Source organism: Thalia democratica, chromosome 1, assembly GCF_965202585.1.
Source record: "Thalia democratica chromosome 1, ktThaDemo2.hap1.1, whole genome shotgun sequence".
In the NCBI taxonomy this organism is placed as follows: Eukaryota; Metazoa; Chordata; class Thaliacea; order Salpida; family Salpidae; genus Thalia; species Thalia democratica.
This window is the reverse complement of record NC_139165.1, coordinates 73,631,702-73,643,740: the sequence shown is the minus strand read 5'-3', so window position 1 is coordinate 73,643,740 and position 12,039 is coordinate 73,631,702. Positions and strand designations below refer to the sequence as shown.

The 12,039-nt window shown below is 28.1% G+C and overlaps 3 protein-coding genes across 4 annotated transcripts; all 3 read right to left on the bottom strand.

Moving 5' to 3' along the window:
• Positions 1–1,667: 1,667 nt before the first annotated feature.
• Positions 1,668–2,986, bottom strand: LOC145839062 (uncharacterized). The gene is made up of 5 exons (XM_082946676.1): positions 2,755–2,986; positions 2,557–2,697; positions 2,362–2,496; positions 1,875–2,185; positions 1,668–1,761 (listed from the first exon to the last, which is right to left on the bottom strand). Exons 1-4 carry the CDS (start codon positions 2,984–2,986, stop codon positions 1,878–1,880), a joined length of 816 nt encoding a protein of 271 aa, XP_082802802.1. The 3' UTR covers positions 1,668–1,761; positions 1,875–1,877.
• Positions 2,987–7,464: 4,478 nt separating this feature from the next.
• Positions 7,465–8,908, bottom strand: LOC145844624 (uncharacterized). Of its 2 annotated transcripts, XM_082952032.1 has the most exons (3): positions 8,512–8,908; positions 8,181–8,433; positions 7,465–7,858 (listed from the first exon to the last, which is right to left on the bottom strand). In XM_082952032.1, the coding sequence occupies exons 1-3, from the start codon at positions 8,888–8,890 to the stop codon at positions 7,648–7,650; spliced, it is 843 nt and encodes a 280-aa protein (XP_082808158.1). In that variant the 5' UTR covers positions 8,891–8,908; the 3' UTR covers positions 7,465–7,647. The 2 variants fall into 2 exon arrangements, with proteins under 2 accessions (XP_082808158.1, XP_082808149.1); XM_082952023.1 differs by having other exon boundaries at positions 8,181–8,908.
• A 1,763-nt stretch (positions 8,909–10,671) lies between these two features.
• Positions 10,672–11,364, bottom strand: LOC145839051 (progranulin-like). The gene has a single exon (XM_082946666.1). It carries the CDS (start codon positions 11,362–11,364, stop codon positions 10,672–10,674), a length of 693 nt encoding a protein of 230 aa, XP_082802792.1.
• Positions 11,365–12,039: the final 675 nt, after the last annotated feature.

Below are 12,039 nucleotides of genomic sequence, written 5' to 3'. Positions count from 1 at the left end.
CACTAGTTCTCTATAATTGCTTATTTCATAAAATTTTTGGCTTAAGATAGTGTTTTTATGTTATTAATCTTAACTATTTTAAAATAACTGCGGCCCACAAAAACATTTCTACACAGTCCGGCCGGCGAGCAACTTTTTATAGGAAAATTTGCCTGCCGCTTACAAAAAAGAACCAATCAGACTGGTCAAAATGCTGTAATTTAGCACTAAAGCGTAACAAGCTTTTGCTTGTTTATTATTAAAATTTCACGCTCGAATAGATAAAGCAATGACTTTTCACAAGTATGCTGCCTAGTGCCGACCCCCTATTCTACCCTTTAGAATTTGTGGTTTAAACTAGCTAGTACAAGTTTGATGCATACTACACGTTATGCATTATATAAAAAACTTTTACAGTAACTTTTTTTTTAAGTGACCTTTTATTAAAAAAGTAGTAAAGTTTTGAACTATTAAGTTTTGAACTTTAATTGTTTTATTACAAATTTACTTTTATAAGCACAGATTAATATGTTATTGTCATTTATCATATATTTATTTTTATTTTACATTTTAAAATATTGTTTTTTGAAAACTTATACGAGCTTATTAAAGTCTAAATAAGCGGTGTTACTACTCTTTTTTGTCATTTTACTATCCCTTAAATGATAATTAGAATTTATCAATACATAAATAAATGAATGAACATATATATATAGATTATGATTTAAAACTTGGATAAAGAAAATGCTTGAAATAAAAACTATAGCAAAAAACAAAAAAACTAAGGTGTTGTACGCAGGTTTTTTTTTTTTTTAGCTTGCTTAGTTTGTTAGTTTTATCTTTTAATGAGAATTATAGAATGGTCTTTTTAGAGTAAAAACAAAATTTTTTTAAGGAAATGAATTTTTAAAATTTCAAAACTGTATTTGATTTGTTTCGAAATTCTAGACTGAAGTAAATTATTTGAAACTATCAAAAAATTAGAGAAATACAGTTTTTAATTTAACTTTTTAACTTTACACACGCACGTATAAAAACTAACCTTGCATATATGTTGTTACACAATTTATTATTTTATAAACTACCAGTATATATCACACCATATGAAATATTGTTCATACATCATTATTATTTTTTTAATATAAAATCAAAACAGAAAAGCAAAAAATGTTAGATAGGCTTGCTTTGATTTTCATTAAGTGAATTTTCTTTGATTGGCATTATTTTCTTTAAGTGAATTTGTCGACATAAATGGCGGTAATACAAACTTATTTTACTATTACTGAAACTGTATATTTTTTTAATGTTATTAATGTTAAGTTATACAATAATACCGAGTAAAATACATCTAATAAACAACTAACTAACATTATGCTTGTAGTCAATAAACTAAAACTTAACTATTTAAACTTTTAAAATTCATTAACATAAACTACATCAAAAATTCCATAAAAGGAAACAATAAACTCCAATGAGAACTATATTTTTCTGAGGGATAAAGAGTTGTGTATCTTAACTTGTGTTTGAATGTTTAATTAATTATATAATAATATGTGATAATATTTTACTGCTTGACTTTATTTTTTAAGTAGTGGTTAATTGTTGTTTATAAGCTAAAACCTTGATAATACTATCTAGCAAAGTTACAAAACTAGGAAGTTAAACAGTATTAATTGAAAAATAACACATTTTTATTATTAATAATTTATTGAAGTCACATTGTACTATTTAATAATCAAAGTATATGCTGTTTCATATTTTGAAGTAAGAACTTGCCTCTGTCTGTGAAAAATAGTTTATGTAAAAAATAAAGATCAAAACTTAAAAAATAGCTTTTACTATTTTAAATTTATTGGTCTAGTCAAAAACTCTTTAAAATAGATAAAACAATCAACCTTTTACTGAGCTTCTACATCAACAGATAAGATTTCTTCAGCTGGTTTATCAACAATAGCTGCTTCGGCTGAAACCGTTTCATCAACAACAGCTGGTTCATCAGCTTCAGCAACAGCTTGTTCAGCATCAGCAACTACTGGTGTTTTTACAGCAATTGGTCCATTTGGTCCAGCGACCAAAATTTCATCTTTTGCTGGTTCGACTTCCTCATTACTGCAAACTCTGGAAGTTGCTTTTGCTGATGCTCTTGAACATACTCTAAACTTGAAGACTTTGAATGGAGTTTTCTGGATATCAGAAGGTTCAACATCTGTTAAAAAGTTTGAGATGTTTTTATGCAGAAAACTTATTTTCATTTTTATTAAAAGAGAAATTAAAGAGTATAACAATACTTTTTATGATTAAAAAGGCTGTTTTTTGTTGTATTTTATGTAGTTATAAAATTCGGAGAGTGTTTTGATGACATAGTATAATACGTATTATTACCGCTGTTAGTTGCTACAGTCTCACATTTCTCTGAATTTTTGTTTTCTTCGATTTTCTTTTTAAGTTCTTCCCACTTTCTGTTAAATTCTTCCATAAACTTCTTCATTTCTTCTGCATCAATCTTCTTAACTGTGACTGTAAAGTGGTTGTGTTATATTTTTAGATTATTGTTTACAGTAAAAAACATTTTCTAACCACATGCTGGTGCTTCATTTTCTTTTTTGGCAGCTTGTTCATCAACAACTTGGTTATCAACGACTTCTTCAGCATTTTCATCATCACATTTCAAATTACCAAAAACAAACTTCATCATTGGTGCCTTTACTTTGACCGAGGCTGTAAATAATATATGTAAGCTAATTTTCATTACTGTTAAAAACGTCTTGTTCTTACCAATAGCTGATACACCATTTTCAGTTTTGACAACTTTTTCGACTTTTTCAACATTATCATCGTTACATTTCAAATCACCGAAATTGAAAAGGACTTTTGCATTTGCATCTGAAGATGGAAGAACTTTTTCTACAGAGAGAACTTTATCCTCAGGAAGACCTTGATTAAAAAGAGGTTTTGTCCAAGCTGCAGCAACGAGAAGCCCGAAAATAAAAAGAGTTTTGTAGTTCATAGTACTATTTATATAAAATAAATATAAGGTATGATTTTTAAGTTTAAAACTTTTATTTGATGCTTAAAGTTCGAAACAAAGCTCTTATATACTCAAAAAAGGTGTTAAAATAACATGTTTGCGGTTAAACCAACTCAGCGTGACCTTATCGTGCTAAAACAACAAATTTCGGTCTGTTTTAGTTGGTTACGTAGTTTCAAACGAAACGACAACATTATTGTTTTATTATACAGTTTAGAGAAAAACAATGTTAAGTTATTATAATCTTGTTAACAAAATAACTTGTTTTGTTAGTGACGCCAGAATAAAAAAGCTTTTTTATAAGTAGCCTTTTAGATAGCAAGATCAATAACAAGTTTCTCTTGGCTCTATACTTGACGTCATCATAAGTTGAATGTTTAAAAAATTGAAAGTTACACAATATTATTTTTTTTAAATACTATGGTGTACAACAGTGGCGTCGCGTGGTATTTTTCTGAGGTGGCGCAGAAAAAATCCGAGTTGCCGGTGCTTTAATTGCCCCTACTCGAGTTGTCCCTACTCGAGTTGTTCCTGCTCGAGTTGCCTCTGCTCGAGTTGTCTCTGCACTGCTTAGCTTTGTTTTCATTTTTGGTTTATAATCGCTTGTGGAATGATACTTAAACCTGTACTGTTTTAGGGAACTTTCAACTTAGCTTACTTATCACAAGATATTAATTTTGCGGTAATTTTTGAAGAAATTTTGATTTTTTGACTTCATTTGCGGCAGTCAGCTAAGAGTTTGCGGCAGTGTAGTGAGCAAAATGTTCGTTGTCTAAATTGAAGTTTTATAAGAGAGTTTGTACTAAAAATAACTAAAATTTTATATATACTTAATTTTTTTCTTTCAAAATTTTAAGGTGGCGCAATTGCGGCATTGCACACCCCACGCGACGCCCCTGGTATACAATTGTACTATTTACAATAAGTATATTACGCTTGAATTCGCACTGTCGGTTGAGTACCCACTTATTTAGCCAAAAAAAAATGTGTTTAAAACGTTTATTTTGTTTTATTTGAACTTTAAAAAAATTGAATTACTGGATAGAGGTTATACAAAAAAGTTTTAAAAAGGCTATTGTAGTTTTTCATAGTTGATTGTACCATCAGCTACTTGTATTTCTGCTAAAAACAGCTCGCTTTTGAGAATGACGGATTTGTGTGAGCATTATCATGAGCGTTGCAAGCTTGTAAACCTTTACCATTGGTACCAACATCTATTTGCTCATCCTCATCAGGTGTATAATTCTCTTTTTCATTTACTGCGAGCTGCAAGCAAAAAAAAAATTTGCTTCTCCTAATATTTCTTCTTTTAACATTCATCGTTAATGCCTATTAATAAATCTCTGGTGTGTGGCATTAATGTTTAAATTCTGTCAAAGCTCTAAAAGTTCAACGTTATCAAAGGGCTGTGTGACAGTACTATTACTGTTATTATTAAAATGTTAAATGTTTTCTTCTATGGTAAAAAATCGTCTTTGTATTTATGGCAATGTATTTTTAAAACAATTTTTTCTGTTATAGACACCTGTAAACTTAAAGTTTTTTAAATGTTTGTATTAGCATTAATGTAGTAACTAGACCAGGATTTCTTGAGTAAGCACTACCAGTTGAGTACGTACTTTTATGCTGTGTTTAACTACGTATGTAAATTACTTACCTATATACCATTAATGTTCTAAACTTCTAAAGATTCTATTTCTAATTAAAAATAACATCATAACAATGAGATATTCTGCTTAAATTTAAACTAGATTTATTAAATTTATAGTTATTACAAACTCTTTTTAATACACTTTTATTTAAAGCCTTAAACTTTAACTGAAAAAATTAAATAGTGTTTATGTAAAACAATCACATAGTATAAAACATTTTGAAGAGTCTTAAAAGCATTAAGAATTCTTACTATAGTATTTAGTTTGATTTTTTAATGCTTATGTAATAAGTTTCAACAAAATTTATTATTTACAACAGTTTAATTGTTGTAAGTCAAAGTTTGACAGATCAATATAAAAATAGTTATTTTAAGATTTTTCTTGAAAAACTGTTTTTAGCTCACACAGCTATCGTTTTAAATATATAAACTATCGAATTTTGATAAAACACGGTGTTTATTGTCAATATATATATTTTTTTTTTGTTAAAACTATACGGAGAAAAGTTTAATTTACTTATTCTAGATTATTTACGTTATAAAATAGTACTTAAAAAACTGAATATTGTCATCACTAACAAACAAAGTAACATTGTTTAATTAAAATATTAGAATAAGATAGTTATACAAACATTAAATAATATAAGCGATATAGTTATATTATAAAACCAAAAGAAAGTACTAAGACAATTTTTATTTTTTTTAGAAGATTTGATAGTGTTGCTAATAGTAACGTTTTTATTTTAAACAACTATAGTTATCTTATTAGATATATATAAGAGATACAGTTTATTATAAAATGTTCAAAGTAATTTTTTATCCAACTAGAATGAGAAATATACTTGAAAAACAAAATTTATCAACATTGGCGTCATTAACAAAACAAGATACTCATTTTAAATTATTGATTATGCTACATACTAGTTCTCATAACCTATCCAATAAAACAATACAGTTGTTATTTTGCTTACGTTATCGGCTAACATTTTTAAAACTTTTAGTTCAAGTACCAATAGGTCATTGTAAGTTGATTTAACCGCAAACATGTTATTTTAGCACCTTTATTGAGTATATAAGAGCTTAGTTTTAAATTTTAAGCATCAAATAAAAGTTTTAAACTTACAAATCATACCTTATATTTATTTTATATAAATAGTACTATGAACTACAAAACTTTTTTATTTTCGGGTTTCTCGTTGCTGCAGCTTGGACAAAACCTCTTTTTAATCAAGATCTTCCTGAGGATAAAGTTCTCTATGTAGAAAAAGTTCTTCCATCTGCAGATGCAAATGCAAAAGTTGTTTTCAACTTCAGTGATTTGAAATCCGACGATGATAATGTCGAAAAAGTTGAAAAAGTTGTCAAAACTGAAAATGGTGTATCAGCTATTGGTAAGGACAAGACGTTTTTAACAGTAATGAAAATTAGCTTACATATATTAGTTACAGCCTCGGTCAAAGTTAAGGCACCAATAATGAAGTTTGTCTTCGGTGATTTGAAATGTGATGATGAAAATGCTAAAGAAGTCGTTGATAACCAAGTTGTTGATGAACAAGCTGCCAAAAAAAAAATGAAGCACCAGCATGTGGTAAGAAAATACTTTTTACTGTAAACAGCAAATTGAAAAAATAACACAACAACTTTACAGTCTCAGTTAAGAAAATTGATGCAGAAAAAATGAAAAAGTATGTCGAAGAATTAACATTTATTTTACTAAAATTTAATTCAAAAATTTAGAATTAAAGTTTACTTGAAAAAAGTTACTGTATAAGTTTTTTATATTATGCATAACGCATAGTATGTATCAAACTGTTGTACTAGATGGTTTAAACAAGAATTTCTAATGGGTAGAAGAGGGTCCGGCAGCATACTTGTGAAAAGGCATCGCTTTATTTATTCGGGCGTGAAATTTCAACAAAAGTTATAAAACATACAAAAGTTTTGAACGCTTTAGTGCTAAATTACCGCATTTTGACTACTCTGGTCGGCAATTTTATAAGTCGCGGGCAAATTTTCTTAGAAAAAGTTGCTTGCCGGCCGCACTGTATAGAAATATATTTTTGTGGGCCGCAGTTAGTTTAAAATAATTAAAGTAGGTAAACCAAATATTTTATGAAACAAGCAATTATAGAGCACTAATGAGAAGTAATTATCTAATTAAGAATCTAATTGTAAGTTTTTACCACGATATCGTTTATTAAATTTCTAGGTTAAAGAGTACCTCGCAGGTTGTAGATTTTTACTACTCATTTGCTAGAACTTCCCTTGATTTAATATATGGTCATATAATGATACTGCAGTGCATTGCACAGTCTTTAAATTGACTTTATGTAGCTTAGTTTGTTATATTCTCTACTAAACAAGTATTTTTTGCTTTACAGGTCTATCAAAAGTGTTGTAAAAAATTAGCTGTTTTATTACTTCTACTTTTGTTTTGTTTAAGGTCCTTTAAGTTTTTTTAAATATCAAATTATGAGACGTTTTTAAAAAGTTAACTTTTTAAAGCTAATATTTTTATATCTATACATTTTTTAATCTTACAATAGTAACCTTACATTAGTAACCTTATGCTTGTGCTTTAAATTAAAGTATACTATTCAAATCTTTAAAGTTTTTTAAAGCTAAGCACAATTCTTTAAATTCAGTTCTAGTTGTTTCCTTGTAGACATTTGAATGTTTGTTTTACTTTTTTAACTACTATAAAATATGCTACTGGTGAGTGCTATAAGTAAGTCTTAAAGTTATTTTAACTTTAAGTTTGTTTTAAGCATTTGGTGCAAATAACATTTTATAGCATTACTACATATAAAGTTTTGTTTTAATCAAAACAGATTTAAAAATAAGAAGTAATTTAAACTAACAATAACAAAATATAGTTATTCGATTTCTATAAATATATACAATACATTTTTTAAATTTAGCAGTAAAAACCAAAATTTATTAATCATAAAAACTTTAGACAAAACTTAACGAATTCATAGTATAAGTTTTAAAGAACACAATAATTATCTTTCATTTCAACATAAATTGCTTCAGAACTCAAATCTTCATTTCTCAATTTAATTGGAACTTCATAACCATCGAAGAAGTCATTGTTGTCTTCATTCATGTAAATATTGGTGCTTTTTTCTACTGAAGCAGATTTGCTTCTAGTGTTCTCATATAAATTATCTTTTCTAATGATATTCGATTTTTCAAGCCTGTTATGTAAACAAATTAGATATAAACTAATATGTAGAGTTTTATTGTAAGATAAAATATAACTTGTCTTGGACAAGAGGTGAAACAATATTCAAGTTGTTTGCGACTCGATAACCGAAAGATTTATTCCTTTCCAGGTCCTAGGACCAAAAATTTTGAGCACTTTTATTTTGTCGTTCATGAACAATATATATGCTAATTGATATCATTAAAAAAAGTAGAAAAGATCATCATAAGTTTTGCCACTCTTTATGTTAAAATTATCAACTTACTTACTATATGCAAGTATATTGCAACCGTAAAAACAAATAAAAAACTAACTCCTTCTCTTTATTATATTTACTCGAACAATCCTTATCATGGCTTGATTTGAGTTGAATATTTTTCGTCGAATTTCTTTTTTTGTAAAACAGCACACTAACAAATATCAAAAGTAGAACAGCGAGCCCACCAAAGACTCCTGCATACAGCGGCGTATAATTATCAAGCTTTGTAAACCTTGTCGTAACATTTTGATAGTTTGCGGTAAAAACTTCCGTAGTGATATTTTTGTATTTTGAAGTAAACTCTTTTGCTTGTGTTTTGTTTACAAAAAGTTTCGTAAAAGTTTTTTCAATTTCTCTAAATTCACATATGTAAGAAAGTTTCTCACTTTTGAGGCTCCTATCCATGACGTAGTTAGGTTTTTGTGAGGTCATTTCCACAGGGTTGAAACTTCCCCCCGTGCTCAGCACTTGGCGGGAGCCAGAAACGCTGAAAAAAGTCTCTTCAATAATTTTCTGGTCGCATCTGTTAACACCCCACCCGGCAAGCCCGTCTGCGCACTGCAGATTCAAACTTGTCCAATATTTTTCTTTCGCGTTGTTGTTGCAAGCAGATAAATGCTCCAACACTTTCAAGGTGTCTAGACGCAGAAGCTTTCCGTTTATTTTTCTGCACTTTGACGTTGCGACGTCTTGACGAACTTTTTTGTCGTAAAAATTGTAATATTTTCCATTTAATGCGCAGTTGTTTTGCGTTAATCCACCCATATTTGTTTAAAAGTGGGACTGTACTATAATAAAAAATAAATGTTATCAAATTTTCAAACTTGATAATGTTTGAAATTTTTAAACATACTTTAAAACATACTTTATGATCAAGACTTTACAAAAAAAACTTTAAATTTATTTAATTTGTTACTAATGCTATGCGAAATAAATCTGTTTATACCCAACTTAACTGTTATGTGTAAAACGAAACCTTCAAACTTACTTCCTCATGTTTCATTATACTTACGTAAAAAGCAAGCTCGTGACATTAGTTATTAATAGTTTTGAAATTATTAGACGATCATCTTCCATAAAGTAGAAACAAAATTTTAGACTACCTTTTTAGGTTTAAGAACATTTTTAAATAAGATTAATTTTGTAAATAAAATAAGAAGAAATAAAGAATTTTTTAAGGACTTTAAAAAGAACTGTACTATTATACTATTATCTAATTATTTTTTAGTTGGACATATGATCTATTAGTTTTGTTAAATTCATACTTAAAAATATTTATTATAACAAAGTGAATTACGTTTTGTCCAAAATTTAAAATCTTCGAGAACTGATTGTAAATTGGCTAAAACTTTTTGGAACATCGGTTAAAAATGAAGTATTTTTAAATAAGACGGTAATATATTTTACTTTACGCAATTAATTTGCTAAGTGTTGGACGTATTAGTATCTAAGTGTCAGAAACTAAAGCAATTACATACCTAAATCTAAAGTATGCTAATATTAATTACATAACATGTAGCCTTACTGTAAAATAATAAACAAATATGAATACATCCTAAGTAACTTTAACAACAAAAAAAATTCTTAATGTATCTCGTCCTATTTTTATAACTCTTTACAATGGAATATTTATAGCAGTATTAAAACCGACGAAAATAAAAGGTATTTTGTGAAAAAGTGTTTAATATCTAAGAAATACAATAACTTTTATAACAAAAAAAACTTAAACTTTGTATCACAAATTTTAGTTAAATAACAGGTTTTAAGGAGAATATCATTTATATTATCAAATAGAATTTTTTATAATGTTATAACAATTATTTTTAACTTTCAGAACATAGGAATTTGTCTATTATAGTTAAATTGCCCTTCTTAAGTTTTTTAAAATTAGAATTTAAGTTTACAAGTTTATAATGTAAAACATAATTCTTACGTTTAACCTATAATAAAAACAAAGGTTGTTTATTTAAGAAGAAACTTTTAAACTTATTTCAATTGTCTTTAAAAAATTTTTAGCGGCTTTTTCCTTATGTAAAGATTAAAAAAAAACTTTTTATAAATATATGCAGATCGTAAAGAAATACTTTTAACTTAAACTTTCTATTGTGACTAAGTTTCAACCTTAATTTTATTCTCTTAAATAGTTATTAATAACTGTATAAGCACCTTAGTAGGCATACACTGTTTCTTAAATATATAAGTTATGACAAGTAATGTATATTTATTTAATAAACTGTAACTCCTTTTTTGAGTCAATTTTTCATTTGATATAAAAAAAGAATGTATTAATTTATAAATGTTATAATTAACAACATATAACATTTTATTGATATTTAAGATTTTTTAAAGAAAGTAACTGCTTAGCTTGTGTTGATTAACCTTTAATTATATTTAAATACATTCTTTTCAAAATACTTAATTTCTTAAGTTATAGAATACAGTAAATAACTTAATAAATAACGTTTATCTTTTTATAAACAATAAAAAAATCAATGCGAATTATAATTTATTCCGGTGAAACCGATAAATAAGCCACACGAATTTGTTTACATTTTATGTTTTTCAAAAAACAACAAACTGGTCACAGGGGTCTGACACAATCCTTCGACGCATTTGTCGCCCGATGGGCAGCAACCTTTTCCACAACATTGTCCGTTTTCATAGGGGCAGCATCCGTAAAACTTCCAGGGTCCATCACGTGAGGCGCAACAGAGCGTGTCCGCACAGAACGCTGTTTTGAACCAGCTAGGACATGTGATTGGGTCTTCGTGGCTCGGGACTTTTTGGTTTAAGCTAAGAGTTGTGTGATGGAGCTCTTCCGACTTTGTCATAGGAATTGTTCTCGCTTCAGCTGTATGAACCTCAGGCATCATCTTAGTAACTACTTTAAAGTTGTGTTCAACTGTCTCGGGTTTTCTGGTCACCACACTTTTCACTATTTCGCGCATGGGAACAATGTAACCTCTGTTGAAGTTTTTGTTATCCAGAGCTTTGTGCTTTCTTGCCAGTGGTACAATTTCCATTCCGCGGGTACAGAAGCCCCTGTGGTCGCACTCGTAAGTATGGGGACAGCAGTGGACACCGTCAAAGCAACAAACTGCCTCGGGGAGAGGACAGCATCCTTGCTCACCTGATGTAAGCCGACAACAAGAATGGCCGTCTGGACACTCGAAACGTTTGTCCAAACACACAAGAGCAGAAGTCAGCTTCAAAACTAGGAGTGCAACGAAAACCTTCATATTTAAATTTACCTGCACATTATTTTTATTTTAAGCTAAAAGGAAGTAAGAAAGTACATACATAACATTTCTATGCTGACTAGTAAAAGTTTAGAAAGGTCTTATTATGATACAACTTTTATAAAAGTAATTTATGATAATCTATTTAAAAACGATTTATTACTTATATTTTACTTTTTTACAAAGAATTAAAAAGTTCTTTTTTATTTAAAACAATCTTTTTCTTAACATAATCTTCTTGAAAACATGTTGTGTAAACCATGGATGATTATAATTTATTTTTTATAGTATTTTAATTTGTTGTACAATTAAAAACTACTGAGTTTAATATTTTTTATCGATAAACTATTAAAGTTTTTTTTTTCAAACTAATTTAAAGCAGTTTGCCATTTTACTAGTTACTACCCAAATAAGTGATATCGTCCTCTTTTGAGAAACCCTGGTTTAAAGAAGTCGTTTTAAAAAAAACAAATATTTTTTAACACTACTAGACAACACAAAACTGTATCTAATAACATTACTATAAGTTCTTAAACTCAAAGTTACTTTAGCTACTTTTTAAATCTACGCAAACTACTGACTTTATCAATAAAAGTTTATCTTCAAACAAACTTTTTAAAAATTTAGGTTAATTTGTTTTATATGTAAATGAATTTTCCTGTACAAATATTTTTA

What these genes read in the sequence shown, in the direction of transcription:
- LOC145839051 (XM_082946666.1), bottom strand. Translation starts at nt 11,364, where the DNA reads ATGAAGGTTTTCGTTGCACTCCTAGTTTTGAAGCTGACTTCTGCTCTT.
- LOC145844624 (XM_082952023.1), bottom strand. Translation starts at nt 8,890, where the DNA reads ATGGGTGGATTAACGCAAAACAACTGCGCATTAAATGGAAAATATTAC. An exon ending in AAATATAATAAAGAGAAGGA is followed by an intron (nt 7,859 to 8,180) that starts GTTAGTTTTTTA and finishes TTTACATAACAG; the next exon opens with GCTTGAAAAATCGAATATCA.
- LOC145839062 (XM_082946676.1), bottom strand. Translation starts at nt 2,986, where the DNA reads ATGAACTACAAAACTCTTTTTATTTTCGGGCTTCTCGTTGCTGCAGCT. An exon ending in AAATGAAGCACCAGCATGTG is followed by an intron (nt 2,497 to 2,556) that starts GTTAGAAAATGT and finishes ACCACTTTACAG; the next exon opens with TCACAGTTAAGAAGATTGAT. An exon ending in GACTGTAGCAACTAACAGCG is followed by an intron (nt 2,186 to 2,361) that starts GTAATAATACGT and finishes ACTTTTTAACAG; the next exon opens with ATGTTGAACCTTCTGATATC.